Source organism: Anopheles coluzzii, chromosome 2, assembly GCF_943734685.1.
Source record: "Anopheles coluzzii chromosome 2, AcolN3, whole genome shotgun sequence".
Lineage (NCBI taxonomy): Eukaryota > Metazoa > Arthropoda > Insecta > Diptera > Culicidae > Anopheles > Anopheles coluzzii.
The window spans coordinates 101763989-101785718 of NC_064670.1; the positions used below are offsets into that span (position 1 = coordinate 101763989).

Genomic DNA, 21730 nt, shown 5'->3' on the forward strand with positions numbered 1-21730 from the left:
TCCTTGCAAAAAACGCTTCGCTCCCTTTCGCTCCTGCCTACAAGGTGTGGAAAAAACGTCACCACCAACAGGGATAATCTCTCTCGCTCTCTAGCCCTCTCTTTCTATCTTTCTTTTGCTCTGTATTTCTATCGCATGAGTTTTGTGGACTGTTACCACTCGCGGGGCTTCTTCTTCTACGAAACGGGGGAACTGTGGAAAATGATGTTGCGTTTGGAAAACGTCAAACGTTTCTAGTTTAGGAGAGGAAGTGAAAGAGAGAGAGAGAGAGAGCACAGGTACACACGCAAAAGAGCGAGAGCCTATTATTGCGTGAGGGCTTGCTCGTCCTGCAGAGAGTAGATAGTGCGGCCATCACACGTCGAAGATGTACAGCCTCGCGCACTAGTAGAACTTTGCTGAAGTTTGTCCCGATTAATTGTGCCAGAAATTGTGTCCAGTGGTTTGGTTTGCTGCGGCCAGACTCCCCGCAGCAAGTGGGAGGGGGAGCAACAGCAGGGACTCGACCAGTGGGGGATTTTTTTTGTTTGTTGAAGGAGTCCCCCTCCGTGGTTTCACATTCGTGGTGCTGCTGCCAAGAAGCTAAAACAGGGTGTTGGTGTTTGGTGAAAATCGCTTGCAAATCGCTTGCGCTCCGATGGCTCGATCTAGTGTGCCAGGCTTTATCGTTTTTCACTCCTGAAGTGTGTGTGTGATTGTGTGTGTGTGTGTGTGTAGCAAAATATTACCCAACGACCAGAGTTCGTGTGTGCCCGTGTTCGATAGTGTGTCCAGCTTGGTATAATTTACCCTACACACTACCCACCTTCCACCATGGCCGACACGGAGTTTGAGGAGCTCCGTCAAAATCTGGACGCGTTGCCAACGTTCCGAAAGGCTCCCGCACCGTTCTACTCGTAAGTAAAGTCTGTATGTGTGTGTGTGAGTGTGCTACATGTTACAAGGGAGCGATTAGACACTAAGTGGTGCGGTGTGTAGCAACGAAGGAAAATAAACCGAATTACCCAGAGCCTATAATTTCCTTGCACCTTGTTAAACCACCACTCAACGGTTGAAGGTGACGAAGGAGCTGTGGCCTTATTTCACCTCCCTCTTGGTTTCCGCCGTCCTTGTGTGTGTGTGTCTGGAAAAGCAAAACGTGTGTGTATGTGTGTGATTGTGTGCTTCAAATCAGTCCATTGCCTGGAGCCAGAAAAGGCTACCCAGCGGCACGCCATTCGCCCCATCCTTGACACACGGTCCGGCAAAAGGAGCGTATGGGGGCAAAGGTGTACGGTGGGGCGACATGATGATGCATAAAGAAACCGTGTGACGGATGCGGAAAAATCCCCTCTTTGGGCCGAAGTTTTGCGTATCAGTTGCCTGGGCCGAGCGCTGATGGATGCAATAACATCTGCCCGCTTTGTGTACGTGTCGTCGCCTACTCTTCTTCACCACAGGTGTATTCGCGTCCGTGTGTGTGTGTCTGTGTCCGTGTGTCCGTGTGTGTGTGTGCGTTAATTTCCTTGAGGATGTTTTTGCCTTTTATTGAGCGTGGAAGATGATTTCGACACTTGACGTGCAGAAGGCCATCCGCTCGTGTCATGTTGTCACGTTGTTCGCATCTCATATTGGCAACGGATGGGCAAGCACCGCGTTAGGCCAAGGCCTACTCTTATTCCTGGACATGATCCGTTGTGATTTGTGAACGAAGTTTACTAAAAATAGTCTCGCTCTTTCCTATTTCCCATCCTTCTACATCCTCTTCTGCATGACGCAAACTATTTACATTTCTCTCGTTTATCCTTTTTTTGTACTTCAAAAAAAGAGAAAAGAAAGACCCGTGTTGGGATGAAAAGGATGCCTTTAATAATGCCTTCAGCGTTGGCCTTCCGGGGTACCGTTCTGTGTGACATTCGCCTTGCTGTATTTAGACAGGATGCTTCCGACAGTTGTAAAAAACAGCAACTAGACCCGGAGAGAATAATACAACAGCGCCACTCTTTATGATGAGGCATAAGTAAGAGATGACTTGCCTGACGATGAGGCCCCTTGCAAATGGGTATAGAAATAGAAGGAGCGCTCCTTCACCATCGCCACACGCACCTTCACAAGCGAAGAGAAAGGCCTTGTCAAACACACAAACTGCACTTTCCTTGCTTACTTTTTGCTACTTCATGTCATGCTTACTTCCTCCAACTCACTCGCTTCTGTATGTAAATGGCACACGGGCACAGGTTAATGAGTGAGCAAGAGGAGGACGTGCACGTGCAACTTGCAGCTTGCTTTCCCTGTGCCAGCTAATGAGTCACGTTTGACACTCGCTGGTGCTAGTGCTCAGGGGTTTTTTAATCAACAAATAGGGTCCAAGTGGACAGCCGGCTACAGTGGAAGGTCATAGGTTGTGCATCGGCAGGGAAAGCGGTTTCTGCATCAACATTGTAAGTCATCCCAGCTTCAGTGTAATGTTGCATTCATTTCACTCCGAACCGAAAGCAACAACAATCAATTAGAGCTCTTTTATGCTTTTTCCTGCAACATAAGCAACTGTTTTCTGTCAATTGTCGTCAATCACACACACACATACGAGTGACACAGAACAGAATACCCTTCGCCCCGGAACCATAATTCTTGGGCATAAGCACTGGGCTCGTCCTTGGAGGGGCATTATTTTTCCGCGTAACGCTCCAAACAAACAGACTGCGCTAGGGGTGCTAAAGTTAATCGAATTTCGTCCCCGGATGGTGAGTGTGTGTGTGTGTCTTCTTCCAATAAAACTTCATTAGCAAGCAAGTTGTGCAATGGACGGAGAGGTCTTTCCTCCCTTGGATCCAAGATCATCGCACGATGGCTTTACGATGCCGGCGTCGAAATAATTGCGTTGAAGAAAGAACGGACACGGTTGCCTGCAAGATGGATGGACATGGCTGTGAGATAGAATGGAAAAAATGAAAAGAAAAACACACACACACACACACACACACACACACACACACTTACCCACAGTGATGTCACAAGCGGAAGATAAAATCCGATCAATACTCTTACCCCAGGGGGGGCGGAGGTCTTTATGGGATGAGATATCCTGCCCAAAACGGCTCCAATCGGCGTTTTTTTGTTGCTCCTTTTGGGTCTCCATTTTTCACGCTCGACTCGACTACGAACCTGACAATTTGGACAGTGCTGGAGTCTGTTAAAAAAGAAGCCCTCCAGGTTCGTGTTGTTGGCAGCAGCCAGACAATTGAAATCGACCCAAAAGCATCCTCTAAATGGGGTCAACTGAACTGCTTCCCATTGGATTGGCTTTTGAGGAGGACACTCTTAATGCGATTTAGCAAACAAATTTTCCACCTCGATTGCAGCCGACTGGAGCAGCAGATGTCTCTCGCACTAAACTAATTACACTTTGCTTCTCGTTTGCAGCTTGGTGGCAGATTTGGATCTGGACGATACGCCCTCCTCCAAGAGCGACGCCTCGTCGGACCACGAAGAGGATGGGCCACTGTCGGCGAGCGACACCGGCACGACGGTCGACTCAGTGCTGAAGGGAACGCCGAGCAAGACGCAGCAGCTCATCCAGACGATTAGCACGATCAGCAGCGGCAGCAGCAGCACCGGCGAGGACGACGAGCTTGGCGATGGGTTGCGGACGGTCGTAACGACGCACCGGAAGCCTTCGGACGGTTCCGAAGGGGACGATGAGCTGCTGGTGGTGACGGCGACGGCGGCGCCTGGTTCTGGGCCGGAAAGCTTGCTGCAGCTGCACCTTACGCCACACACGGTCGACGGGAAAGGTACGGCTGACGTAGACGCGCATTCCCAGCAGCATCCTTCGGTGGTGAACTTGGGTCAGGTTGGGGCCGGCGGTGCTTCCGCGACGAGTGATGCAGCAACCACGACGAACAGCAGCAGTTCCCAGCTAGCAAGGACCAGCTCGCTGCCCTGGATCCCGGGACAGGTCGAGCGGCGAAGGCGCAAGCTGCCGGAGATTCCGAAAAATCGTAAATGTAAGTCCCAGTGCAACCTACCCAGTTGTGAACTCGATTCGTTAAACTTACACTTTTGCAAAATGTTGCAGCTTCCGTGCTTCAGCTGCTCGCGGGCCAAACGTCACTGGCGGACGAGCTGAGTGCCAGCAGCCGAAGGGCACCGCATCACTACCCGGCATCGCATCACCACCAGCCCGGCACGACCTTCTTCAAGCAGAGCTCGCTGCTCGCGCTCAAATGCAGCTACTTGCTGGACGAGGACTCCAGCCCGGACTCGGAACGGTTGCAGAGCCTGGGCGACGTGGACAGCGGGCACAGTACGGCCCACTCGCCGAACGACTACAAGAGCATGTCCCCACCGCCAGTGCAGCCGGTGTCGCCGGTGACGTCCCCGTTTCCACCGCCGTACGGTGGCGTCCCGTACAGCCAGCTGGAGATGCTGGAGGCGACGCACCGTGCCCTGCACAAGTTCATCCCGCGGCACCACGATGAGATCGAGATCGAGATCGGCGACCCGATCTACGTGCAGAAGGAGGCGGAAGATCTGTGGTGCGAGGGCGTCAATCTGCGCACCGGGCGGCAGGGTATATTTCCTTCGGCGTACGCCGTCGATCTGGATTACAACGATTTCGATCCGACCTCGGTCGAGATGAAGCGCGAACGGTATCTACTCGGGTACCTGGGCTCGGTCGAAACGATGGCCCACAAGGGTACGGGCGTCGTCTGCCAGGCGGTGCGGAAAATTGTCGGCAATGGGACGGAGTCGCCCAAGGCGCAGCCGTGCATACTGGAGATCTCGGACCAGGGCCTGAGGATGGTGGACCGATCGCGGGTGAGTATGTTGTGTGGGTGTGTGTGTGTTTGTGTCTTTCAAAAGCGCATGCAAGAGGCATGCAATTTGTGTTATTTTGAGGCATTATAACACAACAGGCTGCAGTATTATGCATGTGAATTAGTGATGGGCAAAGTTGGCAAAATTCCAGAGTCGGCTTCGAACCGACTCCGAAAATTTTGGAATCAAATCCGGAAGGTAGTTCCGCCCAGAATTATCCGGAGCTGTTTGGAACCACCTAGAGTTGTCCCGAATCGGAGTCATGCGGTGTCGTCCGGAGTCATCCGAAGTCGTCCGGAGTTGGCCAGAATCGGCCGGAATTGTCCGGAGTTAGAGTCATCTGGAGTTATCCAGTATTGTCCGGAGTCATCTGAAGTCGTATGGGGTCGTCTGGAGTCATCCAGAGTCATTCGAAGTCGCCCGGAGTCGGCCAGAGTCGGCCGAAGTTGGAGTCGGCTGGAGTTGTCAAGAATTGGAGTCATCCAGTATCGTAATCTGTATCCAGTAGATTAATCTGGAGTCTGGAGTCATCGGGTGTCGTCCGGAGTAATATGGAGTTGTCCGGAGTTAGAGTCATCCGGAGTCATCCAGTATCGTCTGTAGTCTTCCGGAGTCATCGGGGGTCGTCCGGAGTCATATGGAGTCGTCCGGAGACATCCGAAGTCGTACGGAATTGGCCAGAGTCGACCGGAGTTGTCCGGAGTTAGAGTCTTCCGGAGTCATCCAGTATCGTCCGGAATCATCTGGAGTCATCCGAAGTCATCCGGAGCTGACAAGAGTCACCCGCAGTTGAAGTCGCTCGGAGTTAGAGTCGGCCGGAGATGGAATCGGCCAGAGCTGTCAGGAATCAGAGTCAACCGGAGTTGTTGAGACTCGGAGACATCGGTAGTCATCCAGTATCATCCGGAATCATCTGGAATCATCTGGAGTCGTCCGGAGTCATCCGAAGACGGCCAGTGCAATATTTTGAGGTCAGGAATTTCATCTCATACTCTGAGGCCAACTCCCGGCAACTCCGTACGACTCCCGATGACTCCGGGCGGAACTAGTGGTTCCGATTTTGCCGGAGTCGCAATCGGACTTACAATAACTCGAGTCAGATTGAAGTCTTCGTTGCGCTCTAGAGAACACCCCACTAGTGTGAATTAGAAAGTAGACATTAGTATGTGTGTCGATACAATTTGGAGATAAATCAGTTCCACGTGAAAAAGCTGCCCATCGAGCGTTAAGAAACAGAGGGCCTACAATAAAAATGTGTACATTAGTAGCAATCAAAAGATTAGTCACTCTCGCATACATTAAGTAACTAAATCAAGACTTTGTTACGTTTTTTGGAGCGTAATTTGTATGTTGGTTTTTCCACCTCCCTTTGCAGAACAAGAAATCCAAAGGCCCTTGCATAGACTACTTCTACTCGCTGAAGAACGTCTCGTTCTGTGCGTTCCACCCGAGGGATCATCGCTACATCGGCTTCATCACGAAGCATCCGACGGTGCAGCGGTTCGCGTGCCACGTGTTCCAGGGTACCGAGTCGACCCGCCCGGTTGCCGAGGCGGTCGGGTAAGTTGGACAATCTGTGAACGGCAAAGGAAGATCTATTGATTGTTGCTAACACCATGATCCGTCCGCGTATCTTCTCAGGCGAGCTTTTCAGAGATTCTACCAGAAGTTCATAGAGACGGCATATCCGATAGAGGACATCTACATAGACTAAGCGAGCCAGCGATTGCAACTAGAACTGGGCTTGGATCTACCGCCAAGGAGCAAACCTTCTTTCATATTTTCACTCCCGAGAGTTTTCAGTTTCAGTTAGACATGCCATTACAACCCGTCAAGCTTTTTTGTACAGTTTTAGTAGTAGTAGTAGTATCAGCCCTTCGACATTGCTCATAGGGGGCCTTTAGTTTAGCTATTAAAGAAATCATGAAAACCAATGCAAAACCAAAGAAAAGTATCTCAATGTTAGAAAGCAGCCGAGACGAGAGTCTCACAATCCCTGTTTCCCACCGGTGGGGACCGTGTGCTTTGTTAGTTAGCATTATGTTGTTTATGTTTTACCCCGTGTGTGTCGTGTTGGGAGTGCGTATGTAGAGTGTGGGCATGCTTTTCGATCGCGCTTTTTTGCCGTTCCATTGGCGCTACTTTCAAATTGGCTGTTTTAGTGACCGAGAAGCAGTGTCGACCAGAGTGTAGACGTTTAATCGCACGCTTTCCATAACTCCCCCCCCCATACTTCATATGTGGCTTTGTAGCACATTTGTAACGGTTTTTTCCGCAAAGGCATAGTTTGAGCAGACTTTTTCGCTTTTTCTACGGCAGATTATACGACGTATGTAGGTAAATGCACAACGGAGGACGAGTAGGACACGGTGGCTCTCTCGGTTTTTGGCGGAGCTGCAGCTGATGTTAACTTTCTATCAAAAACAGCATTAGGAACATGAACACCAGGCAAGGTACTTGAACCTGGTAGAGCGGGCAAGATGGTTACAACTTTTCCTTAACTCTATACTGTTTCGAGTTTTTGAAAACTAACACACAAACAGTTTATCATCATCTTCTTCTGCTCTTTGCTCTTTCAGCATGTTTAGTTCTCTGTACATACTGGTAGTTAAAATGGAAGAAACTTGTCACCGCGAAAGATAGATAATCGAAAAGCAAGACGAGAAAAAAAAACAAACATACAAAACCTGAAACTAATGCAAGCGATATTAGCAACAATATACTTCATTCAATGCTGATCTAATACTACTACTCACATACACGCTCGTGGAAAGGATGAAATGCTGTTAAGAGAAGGAAAAAGCAAACTCTATATTTATAGCACAGAAAGAGAAAGCAAAGTTAAGAAATGAAAAGAAAATGAAATAATAAATACTAAAAAAAATGAAAAGGCTTAGGAATGATAGAATACAAAGTATATGAAACGTGAAAAATCTAATGCTTCGTGTAAGATATAGTCGCTTTTCTTCCATGCAAGACAAAACTAACGCAAACTCCTATTTGCAGTGCCGCAGGGTCGCAACACGTTTTACAGCAGCGTTTAGAGGCAAATTTGCAAAATTCAAAACAAACCAAAAAAACTCTCTTTCCCTATGTTGTGTTTGTGAAAAAACAAATCTAAAGATCTCCCGGTGACACTCAACTTCCAAAAGTCCAACCCACACACAAACTTTACTCGAAGCAAACGTTACGAGCCGCCCCTTTCTAGGCAGTTGGTTGATGTTGTGTGTGTTTTGATTTTGGAGGTTCTTTCTCTCCCAACTCTTTACTTTACACTCTTACAGAACGAACGAACAAAGCAGCTAGCTAGAGTAGGGCAAGAGTTGTGCAAAGTCGCAGGAAAGCTTTAGCAGTGATTCGCGCGTTTTGAGGCCGCAGGGAACGAAGGAACCATGCAAAATACAACATTTACTATAGTTAAATCGTACATCCGCTTCTCACAGGCATCACAGCTAACAATACTCTACAACAAAAAGAAAACAAAATGAAAGACAAAACAAAGGAACTAAGAAGTAGTGACACATTAAGAGGTAAAGAGAAAGTGAACAAAACAAAACAAAAATACACAAAAAAGGAACAAAAAACAACATAAGAAACTCTAATCGATAACAAAAGGCAAGAAAAAACGTGTCGTTGTCGTTCTACTGTACTCATTTCCGGAGCGGCAATGAACACTTATTGAAACATTGTACACAACATAACACAAAAGGTATATAAATTGCAAAGCATTTACACAACTTAAACAGTACACACAGTGGCGCATTCATTACGCTAAAACTCTGACGCCTGAAGTTGAAGCGCCGGGAGAAAAAAAAAACATGCAATAAAAACTTGTTAATCTTGTGACTCTCCTCCTAGCAAACACAATCTGGAACAATAACATTAGAACGACGGAAGCACGGGAAGCAGCTACTAAAACTAACACTTTGAAACAAAACACACACTGATTAATGGATCTATACATAAACATACATACATACATACATATAGCAACGTAAGCCTGTATTTGCAAGCGCCTGTGGTTGAATAATACGGTCTTTTTCGTGCAAAGCATACCAGCAGCAGCAAAAAGAAAAGGCACGTAACCAACAGGAACAACACAAAACAGAAGAAACAAATGAACTTTCTAATTGCACAACCAAAGGAAGTGGAAATATTCGTAAAGTAGCGAGAGAAAGAGAGAAAGTGAAAGAGAAAGAGGGAGACAGAGAGAGAAAGAAAGAAAGAAAGAAAGAGAGAGAGAGAGAGAGAGAGAGAGAGAGAGAGAGGAAAGAGTCAGTTGTTGGAAAGATATCAGGGAAGGTGAGAATGGCGATGGAGGAAAAGTGTCTTTGTATCCGTTAGCTGCGTTTGTGTGTGTGTGTGTGTTGATCCTTTAGGTGGCAATTCTGCCCCTTAGGTGGATCGAACGCCAAGCAAGGATGAGCGTTAAAGTGCAATGTATGTTTTGTCTAAGGGCCTGGAAGATGATCGCGAATGCAAAGAAAAGAAGAGCAAGAAGAAGAAGAATAAGAAAAAAGGAAGAACAAATAGAAAAAGAAAAGAAGAAACAGAAGAAGAAGAAGAAGAAGAAGAAGAAGAAGAAGAAGAAGAAGAAGAAGAAGAAGAAGAAGAAGAAGAAGAAGGAAGAAGAAGAAGGAAGAAGAAGATGCGAAGCAAGCCTATAATGTTTAGTGCAACCATGTACAAGCAAATAAATAACTGTGAAAAAGTCAAACACATACTTATCTTCTTTCTTTCTCTATTTCGTTATATTCTGATGACACTGTTTTCGGAACTGTTTTTTTCGGCTGTTGTTGTTCTTCTCTATCTTCTCTATTTTATGATTGGTTTTTGCTCTTCTTTTGTTCAATTGGTATTGTGTTTCTCTTTTTATTATTCTTTTCTTGAGTGTTATTGTTGTCGCTGTAGTTGTTGTAAAACATTCTTTGTTTGTTTTTTTTTGTCATCTTCTTGTTTTGCTGTTTTGGTTTGCTTGCATACCTACGGAACCGCTGACCTGATTTGGCCGGATCGTGGAAAAACGGAAAATGGAATAGATTAAGATAGGGAAGAAAGAAACTCGTTTTGCCAGCAGGCCGCCAAATGGTCACACAATCCCACTCAAAGGAAGGACACTGCCAAATGTTGGATGGGACATTCCTTCCTGCTTGGAGTGTCTCTCTCTCTCTCTCTCTTCCTGAGTGTTTTTGTGTTGCCGTTTGCCACTCTGAATGACAATAAATTGGCCCTTGTGAATTGCTAACCTTCTCTAAAATCACTACAACTGAGTTGTTTTTACTAATATTGCCTCAGAATATCATGTTTCGATGTGTGTGTGTCTGTGTTTGTATCTTATAAGGCTAATTAAACGGTGTACAAATAGCTCACAACGAATCCTGTGCTTATACTTCCTGTTCGCTTTTTCTGCTCCTGAATTAAAGTGGCTACATCTAGCTTGATTTGTTTTTCAAACTGCCAACTTTCCCTATTTCTGTGTGAGCATGAGTTTGAAATGAAAAGGGCAAATACGCAAACAAACAAACAAACAAAAGGTACAATAAATATCATAATCATATTGAGTTGCTTCCTGTGCTGTCCTTTCTCTTCCGTTCGATCCTCGTCTCGCAGGCAGGCACAGAATCGTTACATCAGTATGGTTTTGTTTTCCCTTTTTCTTCTATTTTAATTTGTTATAACTCCTACTACACAATTGCTGGAATTGACCAGGTTTTTTTTTCGCTGCATACATTCGTTCGTACACACACACACACACACACACACACACACCAACAAACACAACGGAAACATTAAAAAAGCGGTGGACATTTTTGTGACGTCCACGGCTTTTTTCCATTTTGTTTCGCCTCTATTAGCCTTTTGCCCCTTATTTAGCTTCAATGCACACTCACACACATTCACATTCACACATACGCACACCTACATATAAAAAGTAACTTTGTTCCAATTCTACTAATTACACCTTAGCATCAGTATCAGTAACTTGTTTCTTTGTGTATTCGGCGATCGCCCGCGCCTATCCAACGACTATTAAACACCCGTCCTAACAGCGTCTTAATAAACTTCTTATTAAACGTTTTACTACCCTCTCTATCTCTCCCACACACACACACACACATACACATTCATTTCTTTCTCTCTTTTTTAAAAACAAAACAAAAAAAAGGAAAACAATAAAAATATATCGCTTTCTTCCAGTTGTATAACAAGCTGTGCCCCGGATGAAGACCTGGTTTCCGTGCGTTGGATAAATTACATTCGTATGGGACTTATGGTACACGGTATTTTACACACAGCATACCCGTTGCTCTTCCCGGGATGAAGAGTGGGTTGAGTTTTACATATCTTTACACGCTAGCAAAAACAAAACCATACCATACTCGATCACTCGTCCGCATTGGGTAGACGAATTAAAACTAGACACGAAATCTCTTCTCCTTACCTTTTGCACACAAAACACACACACACATCCGCACCTCGTAGAGCTTTTCCTATTCCAAATTATACCCTAGCCTACAACGGAAACAGTTTGCTAATCCTATACATATGTGTGTGTGTCAGTGTAATCAAGCGTCATCGTTGGACGTTGGACCACTCCACTTTTTGGAAAGAAAACGCTCCCCCGACGACGCACACGCCAATAGGTTTACCAACTCTATAGCACAACAATAATTTGGATTCACGTCACAGAGCTGGTCCGAATTGGTGTAAGGGTATGGTACATAAAAGGGAATTTAGTGTCTCCTAACCGAGAAAACCAAGCTTCTCGCACTCACTAACGCATAAGAGAATACTTTATATCATCACTTCCCAAAAAACAAAAACTCATGTAAATATACATGGTGTGTATAAATATGTACAACATTCATCAACATCCGTGCCGTTGTTTGTTTGGTTTGACCTGTTTGAATTCGTTGACTTAAAATGTTTTGCTTTTTAGTAGCAGGGAAGGGGACAAAGGAGAAAGATCCATCACCCAACATGGAGCCTGTATTGAATAGTTTGCCACCATTCTGCACGATTACTGCGCGTTCCTAAAGCCCATTCTCGTTAGAACTTTCTCCTTCTTCTCCTCTGTTCGCTTCTATTAGAAATTTTAACATCGAACGTTTGTTACGTTTATGCACCAAACGTCCTTTTTCCCCATTGTGAAAATGGTCTCTTGACGGGTTCGCTCTTGCACCTCATGGTGGTTGTTTGCAAGCGAAAAGCAATGGTGTAATAGAAAGGTAAAATAAAAAACTAAATCCACGGACGGAAGGAAGTGGAAGTAGTCGGAGCAGAGGGGAAGAAATAAAAACCGGAGCGAAAAAAGGTGTCCAACCATCGGACGAAAAGTACGTTCTGTGATGAGATTTACAGCGCCAACGGCGAAAGTGGATCGTTCGGATTGATGAACATTAACTCCCTGCATCCTTTTCCGATCGTACAGTGCCCGCCACCGGTCCAGCGCTCCCCGTTGCAGCAGCCGTCCGCTGCTGCTGCTGCTGCTGCTGCCCAACACTCGACGTGATGACGGAAGGCATCATTAATGGTGGGGTGGCGGCCACCATCGTGCTGGTGATCGTACTGACCCTTTGGCTGAGGGAATTGCACAGCATTCCGTCCGGTTCATCACTGCCACCACCACCTCCACTACCATTGCCCGCCTCTATTGCATCGCTCCCCGTGCCGTTGGACTGCATCTGCAGCTGGTACTCTTGCTGAATTGACTGTAACATTTCGCGCTGCTCCTGATGCTCTTCCTAAAGAAAATGGAGATAAAGAGAGTTAGTTCGTGCCTGTTTGCCTCTACAATTCGCCCTTCGTTACGCACCACTATTCGATCCAACCGATTTTGCGACTCATGCAAGCTGGAGTAGCCGGTCACTCGGTCCCGTATGATGGTCGTCGTCGTTTCCATCGTCAGCAAAGACTGATCGAGCGCTTCGAACGAGTTCGGCAGCAGCGATGTAAGATCTGCAAGTGAAAGTTGAAAGCTCAAATTATCCTTGCTGAGCATGTGAGCTCATTTGTCGCCACTTACCAGAGCCAGGGTTGATAAGATCGCTAAAGCAGTTGGCCAGATCGCTGTTGCCCAGCGCGTGCATCCGCGCCCGCTTGCCACTGTCGCCCGTACCAGCCTCACCGCCATCGCCATAGTTGTCCAGCGAGTTTAAGCTGTTGATGCTGCTGTTGCTGTACGTTCGCTTCAGCACGGTCGTTGTTCGACTACCACCACCACCAGCACCGTGTATTCCAGCCGGAGGGGAAGCAATGCCACTGCCACAACCACCGTACGGACTTCGCGCACTGCGCTGGCTGTAGTGGGACGAGGCGGGTGAGAGCAGCGATACCGGCACGGGCGTCGTACCGCCCGACGGTGAGAACGGTTGCGTGAAGTAGTGCTGCGAGTTGGGCAGCGGTGGCACGCGCTGCTCCACGTTCGCACCGACCGCTGCCGCCTCCTCCGACAGCGGCGGATCGAGCTTCTGCAGCACCGTGGGCCTTTGCGCGCCGCCCGGTGACAGCGACGGTTGTGGTGGCGCTGGTGGTGGCGGTGGTGGCGAACCAATGCCATCGGCAAACGCCGATCGGGACGGACTGGGCATGCCGGTGCTGACGCTACTACTAGCCGTGCCGCTGCTCCCGTTGCTGTTCTGCTGATCGCCCCCCAGCGGTGACCAGTCGCCGCCCGACACGGACGAGCAGCGGCCTTCGCGCATCGTTTTCGCCGCAATCGACACCACGTTGATGCTTTTCACGATCGCCGACTTGACCGAGTTCTTCTCCGGTGCCACTATCGCGAGGGGGGCACCCTCCCCGTACCCCGACATGATGCTGCTGGCCGGCGAGGCCGGCATCGTGTTGAGCAGCTTGTCCTCGCTGTCCGGCTGCAGGTTGGTGATCAGATTCATGACCGCCTCCTCGATCTGCTTCGGGTTCTCGACCACCGGCTCGCCGCTCTCGTCCGGCAGCTCCACCTTGTCGACGATCACGGAGAACTTGCGCTTCATCTCGCGCACCAGCCGCTGGCCCTCCTCCTCCGACACGAGCGTGTTGATGCAGACGAACGACTGCACCACTTTGGTATCGCTATCCACCTCCAGGTAGCCGCGCGTCTTCAGATAGATAAAGTCCCCGGTGCGCGACATCAGCCGGTAGCAGGATTCACCGTTTTGATTATAGTCATACACTGCAGGGAGGTGGACAAGAATTAAAAAAAAAAAAAACAGTTAGTATGGAAAGAGAAGAGAAGAAAAACATCCAACATCCAAAGTTAACTCACTTTGTCGTAACGCTACTATCACCCATCGGACGTCATCCCGATGCATAAAGGTGAACGGGGACAGGCCGGACACTTCGTCGGTCAGGTAGCCGGCCACTATCGAGATGCGCTGATCGCACTGCACTATCCGGCCGTCGATCAGGTGACGTGTTTTGTACTCATATTTGCAAGCCTCAATCAATCGATCACAGATAGATGGCACCTTCATCACACGCGCTAAAGCAATCAGAACCTGCAAGCGAAGGCAGAGTGAAGTGGTGTAGACCATTAGTAAGAAATAATATTTAAGGTGTACAAGTCTACGATATGATGTTGATTTTTGGTAATTTTTAAAGGGTTAGTTATGGAACTAGTGATGAGTAGAGTCGACTCCAATCCGACTCCGAAAATGACGGAACCGACTCCGGAAGGTAGGTTCCAACCAGCATTATCTGGAGCCGTCCAAAACCATCCGAACTCGTCCGGAGTCGGAATCATCCGGAGTCGGCTTCGGAGTCATCTGGAGTCGGGGTCGTCTGGAGTTTGAGTCCTCTAGAGTCGGAGTCATCCAGAGTCGGAGTAAGAATCATCCGGAGTTGGAATCATTCGATGGCGGAGTCGAAGTCATCCAAAGTCGTATTCATCCGAAATCTGTGTTGAAGTCATTCAGAGTCGGAGTCATACGGAGTTGGAGTCATCCGAGGTCGGATTCAAAGTTCTTGGGGGTTGGAGTGGTCCTGAGTTGCAGTCATCCAAAGTCGGAGGCATTCGGAGTTGGAGTTGTCTGGAGACGGAGTCATCCGGAGTGGGCCGGAGTCGGAGTCTTCCAGAGTGGGCCGGAGTTGGAGTCTTTCGGAGTTGGCCTTAGTCGGAATCAGCCGGGGTCGGTCCGTGTCGGGGCCAGAGACCGCAAAACATTGTTGCCGCTAAGCTACAAAGGCTACGTCTACGAAGTGCACGCGCAAAGCTTCTCTTCTTCGCTTCGCAAAGCAATAAACGAAAAAGAAACTAAAAAAAAAATGAAATGCTGGACCAACACTGATAGACTCCAGGCAACTCCGGGCGATTTCAATTCTAGTATGATTCTGATTCCGCCTGACTCTGGTCGATTCAGACTCCAGACTCCGACTCCGGATGACTTTGGACGACTTCGATTCCGGATGATTCCGACTTCGGACAACTCTAACTTCGACTCCAGGTGGAACTAGTGGTTCTGTTTTTGCAAGAGTCGGAATCGAACACGGAGTCGATCGGAATCATGTGTATGCTCCGGAGAGCACATCATTATATGGATCGTTTCTCGATAGGGACAAGTAGGAATTGGTTGATGACTGCGGATGTCCAAAAAACCAACAAATCCTCGAAAAAATATTGATGAAGAAGACCCGAATGTATATAACTCAAGATTGAAGTTATTTGAAGTATCAGAAGAGAAGACACATCAAGTGCCATTTCCTGCCCAAATGTCAAAAACTATGGGTGCCAGTCTAGAATGTATCGTCCCCCCGTACCAAGGACTGACTATCCGGCTACTGAATAAGTCTCGTAAGCATATAATAAGCCTGCATGTCCTCGTAGGACAATACGCCAAGTAGTAGAAGAACGAATGTCCTAAACTAACGACTAGTAAGACAAAAACAGATCCATTACGATCATTCAAGTTGTCCGGAGATCGTTTCTCATCATACAACTGTTCATGATGCGCAAAGATTAAGTCCTATTAGCGCTTTAACCAGCCAGGGCGTAGCCTATTAAAGCAGGCGATGCAGCTCTAAGCGTCTATAAACACCTCCAAACACTGCCTACCTTTCACAACCGAGAAGGACATGTATAGTGACATCCCTCGCACACAAAAGTAAACAAATAAACATCTATTTTTAAACCCAGACAAACAAAACATTCATTCAGTTCTTTTTTTTTCCCCCAGCGAACCTCATTTGCATAGGGAAATGTCAAACACTTACGATATCGTTCCCGTTGATGCTGTGCAGCGGTATGGCGTCGTCGCGGCCCCGCACCCGCCGTATCATTTGCATACTGCCGGCTGTACCGCCAGCCCCTGCAGCTCCCGCTTTGGTGGTGGAGGAGCTGCTGCTGCTGCCACGCGGTGCCGAATCCGCCCGCCGAAAGCACCCATCGATCGTGACCAGCTCGTAGGTCGTCGCTTCCGATCGCGGTCCAGCCCGGGCCATCCTGCGCAAGCAAACAGCAAACCGGTGAAGCAACTGTTGTGGCTGAGGTTAAAAACGAAATCTCTTACCTGATGGTAAACCTCCGATGATCCTGCCGCAGCTTTCGGTCGATTTCCTCCTCGTCGTCGTACGATCGCTGGAACTCGCCGCCCCCATCGGTACCGTGCGTGCCGGATCCACCCTCCCCGGAGCCCAGCAGGGCCGGTGGGGCACCACAGCTGGTGCTCGGACCGCCGTTGTCGAACATGTTGACCAGGTTCGACGGGATGAGCTGCTGCTTGAGCAGCGCATGATCGTCCGGGTGGGTAAGGTTGAAGAGATTTTGCCCGTAAAGATCAGTCTGCGAGATCGGAAGAGTGAAGCAAAAACAAAAAGACATACGGGATTAATTGGTTTGTTTGGGTATTTTTCTTCGCCTTCATGTTCTTTGCGGCAATATACGTTTCCGGTACAATCATTTAGCGACACTGATAACGGGGACAAGCGCACCAAAGAACCTTTGCTTTGGAGGCAAAATTGCTTCCAAGTGCGTAATAAAACCGGTAAATAAAATGAAATTTAACATGTTGTAATAAAATGTGGCTGTAACAGGAGAATTAATTTTACCAAACAGTCGAGACAAAGATAGAGAGAGAGAGGGACCAATTCATTAACGGAATCGAATAAAAAAATGATACTCATTATCGAGCGCTGTAGCGTCTTCTTGAGCTGTGAACACACTTACAATCAAACATGAAAGGTGCCTTTTTTTGTTTTTTTTTTTGTGTTCGCCCCGGGCCGTATCGCTCGCAAAAGACATTATTATTTTGTTCCTTTTTGCTTATCGTTATGCCGTACCGAGAGCCCGAGCACCGAGCATCTAATCAAAAACAAGACAAACCACACGGTCGGGGCAGCGAGCGAGCGAACCGACTGGACTCTTGCACTTTTGGGGCTGGGAGCGAGGGCCGTGATTGCCACTAATCCATCATCTTGCGCCCGTTGATAAGTATTTGCAATCGGCGTTGTTGTTTGCGGGCCGCGCGCTTTTGGTGGTACCACCGCGACCCACCGAGATGGAACTGAATCACCGTTCCACATGAGCTGGGATGTTTCCGGCCATGGTCTTGGTACGAGCCGGTTACGAAATCAATGCACGTCCCCTCGTCGTTTGGCAAAGGACTATTGGCCCAGACCCCGGGCAAGTGTAGTTATATATTAGCGGCACAATTTCTTAACACACAAACATCTCGCCACCGAGTGTGACATTTCGCTGCTCGATGCAGGGAAAATGGGAAATAATATCATTGTATCTCTCCTGCTTGCTAACCATCATATTATGCAAACGTTTCAGCATGTGTTTGGGAATGCTGTTTTTGTCGAAAAAAAAAACGCATAAAACATAACCCATCCATCGCTAGCCCGCCGTAACGGACAGCTTTAATTCCATTCCAAACATGTTACAATTCAGGTTTTGACCAGTTTTGCTTGTTGTTTTTTTTTTTTTTTTGGTTCACCCTAATCGAATCAACAGCGCAGCGTTGTCTTAGCGTGTTTGAATTCATTTTTATTTGGCGTCTTGGTTGCAAAAAAAAACCGGTATCACAACGCACACCAAAGCTTTGTGGAAAACATGAGGAGAAATTTACAACAATCTTTCTACAGGCCGCCAAAGCTAAACGTCCGCAAGAGATTGGAGGAAAGGAATCAACAGGCTGCCTTCTCCGCTGCCTTCGCTTTCAGTTCGCGAATTGTATGCGCCCCCGGTGACCTTGGGCGGGTGTGGTCAGCTGGCTGTAGCACATACCAGGCGGAGAAAACGTGAACACACACACACACCAGCTCGGTAAACAAACAAGCGAAGACATCCTTCTGTTAGGCACGTAGTCACGAATGTTTACGTTTGCTCCATCGTTGCCCCACCGCACCCAGGCACCTGGGGAGGCGCTTGATAGAGAGGCGCGGGTTGCAGTCTCCCGATAAAGATGCAATCGTCCGTGTGCATCCACTGTGCGTGTGTGTGTGTGTGTGTGTGCGTCTGTGCGTGGAAATATGTGCGTCTGCTGCGGTGGAAATGGTTCCGCCACAAGCGCACGGCGGCATTCCTTCCCCTTGGGGGGCGATGGTATTGGTTCCTTCGTCCTTAAGCGCGTGCACTGGAGGCCTTCCTTCAGATCGACCACTGTTTGTGAACGTTGTTTGGATTTGCTGTGTTTTTTTTGGAGCCGACTGGTTCGCGGCTCTATTTATTAAGTCCTTGACATTTGCAATGCCACCACCACCACCGTCAGCATGGGACAAGCGAAGAGTGGTTTAAAAGTAGCCGCCTTTATGTGTTACACTACTAGTAGCTACAAGTTTGTCTAATACCATCAAGCATCAAGCATTCCGAAAGCAAACACATCTGTTGCTAGACATTTCGACTGTGGCTTGCCGCGCTTGTTTGTCTCATTTGTTTTCGACCGATTAACAACATCGGAGTCGTAAACAAAATTGATCCTTAATGGCCTTTTAGGACAGCATATGTGGTACAATTATTGAAAACAACTGTGTCTGTGGGGCTACTACACATACCGAACAATACAATTCTAAGGGAAGGTAGGTAACGACGGTCATATTAAGCAAAAAACTGGGGAAAGAGCCAGCATGAAAGCAATAACAAATCTTGTTTTCTAGTGGTTTAAACATGCAGTTTTATTTTGAGATTTATTTTATTTTTTATATCAATTTGGGGCGGTCCCGTGGTACAGTCGTCAACTCGAACGACTCAATAACATGCCGGTCATGGGTTCTAGCTGCGTGGTAATGATTTAAGTCTCGAAAGCCTGTATAGACCGGCATGTCCGCGTAGGACATTACGCGAAATAGAAGATATCAATTGGCGATGAATAGATGTCATCAAATGCCTTGAGTAAGGCACCAAAAAAGGCCTCATGAGGCACCTCACGAAACCCAATATCTTGCCACGATTTGGAATACTTTGATCAACAAAAAGAAGAGACATTGATATGACATTGTTCAGGAATAGATAAGAGAATCTTTGGGATTAGAAATATCAAAAAGTTGAAGTTTGACATGGCGGAAAAATGGCTTTGACCATTAAACAAGTCCATTAAACATGGTGGGGTCGTGGAATTTCCTCCAAGTAATTTCCTAAAGAGAAGCTCTTGACTGTTGTTCTGTAAGCTGAAGCAATGTGTCAGCTGTTAGTGACTGATAATGCTTTAGATTCTGCATTCTACGAGATGTGACACTTACAATTCCTGAATGAGCAGTACTTGCAATTGACCAGGAATTGGTTCATCTACCCACCTAGACGTGGAAAGCCATAGGAATGCAATGGTAAAATACAGGTGTCCATTTTCATTTGGCCCGATGTAGTTATATATCCCCAGATTTTTAACATTTTCCTTGACATGTCCGTCTTTACCTACCTTCCCCATGCACACAGCAGCTCACCAGCCAACGGCGGATCATTGCATGTTACCCCAACGCCCGAAAGTAACGCTCGCAATGCAATCAAAAGCTCCCCAAAAAAGGGGAACCCCCCACAGCTGCCTGGGAGCCACATTAAACTGCCACAGACTTATCGCGCGCTATTGGGCAAGACATCGCGCTAAAACTAATTTTGATTGCATTTCAACCCTCTTCCATTCTCATGCCACAGCGAGCGACACATATGAAAAATCAAAAACACATTAAATTATAGTTTTTTTTTTTTGTTTGCTGGGGGAGAGCACCCCAAAATCCATCTCACACGCCACAAGAGTTGACAGTTTGCAACTGCCAGGCAGTGTGGTGTTGTGTGCAGCCTTGCAATGCTCCACACAATCAGCCTGATGTGTTCCGCCGCAAAAGGGAAAGGCAGCCCCGGTCGTCGTAAACGTTAGTAGTTTCGATGCACCGGAGGCGGACGTAGAAAACACAAAAACCAAAACGAGACAGAGAGAGAGAGAGAGAGAGAGAGAGAGAGAGAGAGAGAGAGAGAGAGAGAACGCGCGAAAAAAACACGCCAAAAATTGGACAGAGCAGCAGTGGACAGTCTCGCTCCTCACGGAGCAATCTCAGCCACATGGGCTACCACCAACACCTTAATTCGGTGAAGCTAGTGAAAGGGGGGAGGCACGTTAATCGGCACCACTCTGCATGTGTGTAGGGTGATACGCCAAACGCCAAACGCCACGCGAAGGAAATTGGTGGTAGTAGAGCGGTATTGCAAAACCACTGAGATAGTTATCATTTTGTGCCATTTTTGTTTTGTTGTTGCTTCTCCTAGTGTGTCTATTCACTTTATGACAAGCGTTTAAACGTTGTTGTTTTGTCTTGTTTTTTTACTTGAAAGAAACATGCCAAATCTCGCTGCAAGCTACCAATGTTAGTCACGCAATTTAAGTGGCGTTTCATCAAGCGAGCGCGGACGGGCTGTTCTCTTTCTCTCTCTTGATCGCGTCCGATCGTTTCCGATGCAACTCAAGGTTGTGCCCAGCTGGTGTTTGTGCCTATGGGGTGGTTTTATGTGGTTTGCTTTGGAAGCTTTTTTTGTTTATTTGATAGAAAGATGGATAGTTAAGCGAAGCTGTGTTGGCTTTCACCCCCGTGAGGGACACGCTAAGAGGGGGGGGGGGGGGGGCACAGTGTTGCCAGCGGGAGCTTGCATAGATATATCACGCATCCAATTATAAATGGATATATTTAATCGTGACATGCATGTTATTCAATACAACACAACCGAAAGATTGGGCAAAGATGGAAGCGAGAAAACCCTGCTAGATAAAGTGATTAGATAGCGACGAAATAATCTCGAAATAGATACGGCTTTGATGAAATCAAACTGTAAATCTAGTGCCTTAATGTGGATAATCATTCCACATTAAGTTAGCAGCAAAATTATGAAAGACGAAAAAATGTATAAATGATTAGGTCAGTAGCTAATTTGTTTCAATTTGTTAGATTGCCGCTATAAACCGAACCCGACATGGTTGTGTTAGCACGGAATGATCGGCTACGGCATACCATCATCATGTGTTGCTACCATCTGTTCAAACAGCGCACAAATTCGTGTAAGTGCCACTAGTCATTCTCACTCACCTGACAGTGCCCCAGAAACTGTTCCACGGACGGCGACACGAGCACGATCTGGCCGCGGCACGTCACCGTGAGCAGAAATCCGTTCAGCATGCGAAACAGCGAGTCCTGTGCCTCCGGTTTGACCGTTTCATCCGGTTTAGATTTGCCAAACACTGCAACAGGAAGCGGTTGGGAAGAGAATGTGTGTTAATGAACGTCTTGTAACACTTAAAACACACTGCTGCAGACTTCCTGTCTGCCCTGCCTGCCCTTCTTACCATAGTCCACCCGCAAACCGTGGGCCGAGAAGCGCAGCACTGCAGTTTTGTCCACCCGGCGGGGCGATTCGGCCACGTGCGGCACCATCGCCGAAAGTTCCTGTATCGATCCGTTAAGCTTGTCTCGCCGGTTCTTTTCCGCCCGGTTTCGCGCCTCGCGCCCATTT

The 21730-nt window shown here is 47.6% G+C and overlaps 2 protein-coding genes across 5 annotated transcripts in view; one reads left to right on the forward strand and one right to left on the reverse strand.

Annotated features, from left to right (window-relative positions):
* The first annotated feature begins 201 nt into the window (after positions 1-201).
* Positions 202-10564, forward strand: LOC120953845 (JNK-interacting protein 1). The gene is made up of 5 exons (XM_049605844.1): positions 202-896; positions 3403-3986; positions 4058-4800; positions 6176-6360; positions 6442-10564. The coding sequence occupies exons 1-5, from the start codon at positions 814-816 to the stop codon at positions 6512-6514; spliced, it is 1668 nt and encodes a 555-aa protein (XP_049461801.1). The 5' UTR covers positions 202-813; the 3' UTR covers positions 6515-10564.
* A 405-nt stretch (positions 10565-10969) lies between these two features.
* Positions 10970-21730, reverse strand: part of LOC120953844 (uncharacterized) — a 57283-nt gene continuing 46522 nt past the window's right edge. For all 4 annotated transcript variants that reach the window (XM_040374145.2, XM_049605841.1, XM_040374143.2 and 1 more), the window contains exons 3-10: positions 21564-21730; positions 21307-21458; positions 16308-16579; positions 16012-16240; positions 14069-14300; positions 12827-13975; positions 12617-12759; positions 10970-12545 (exon numbers count right to left, since the gene is read on the reverse strand). In XM_040374145.2, the coding sequence (XP_040230079.2) occupies positions 12201-12545; positions 12617-12759; positions 12827-13975; positions 14069-14300; positions 16012-16240; positions 16308-16579; positions 21307-21458; positions 21564-21730 (2689 nt within the window). In that variant the 3' untranslated portion in view covers positions 10970-12200. The remainder of the gene's footprint in view (positions 12546-12616; positions 12760-12826; positions 13976-14068; positions 14301-16011; positions 16241-16307; positions 16580-21306; positions 21459-21563) is intronic.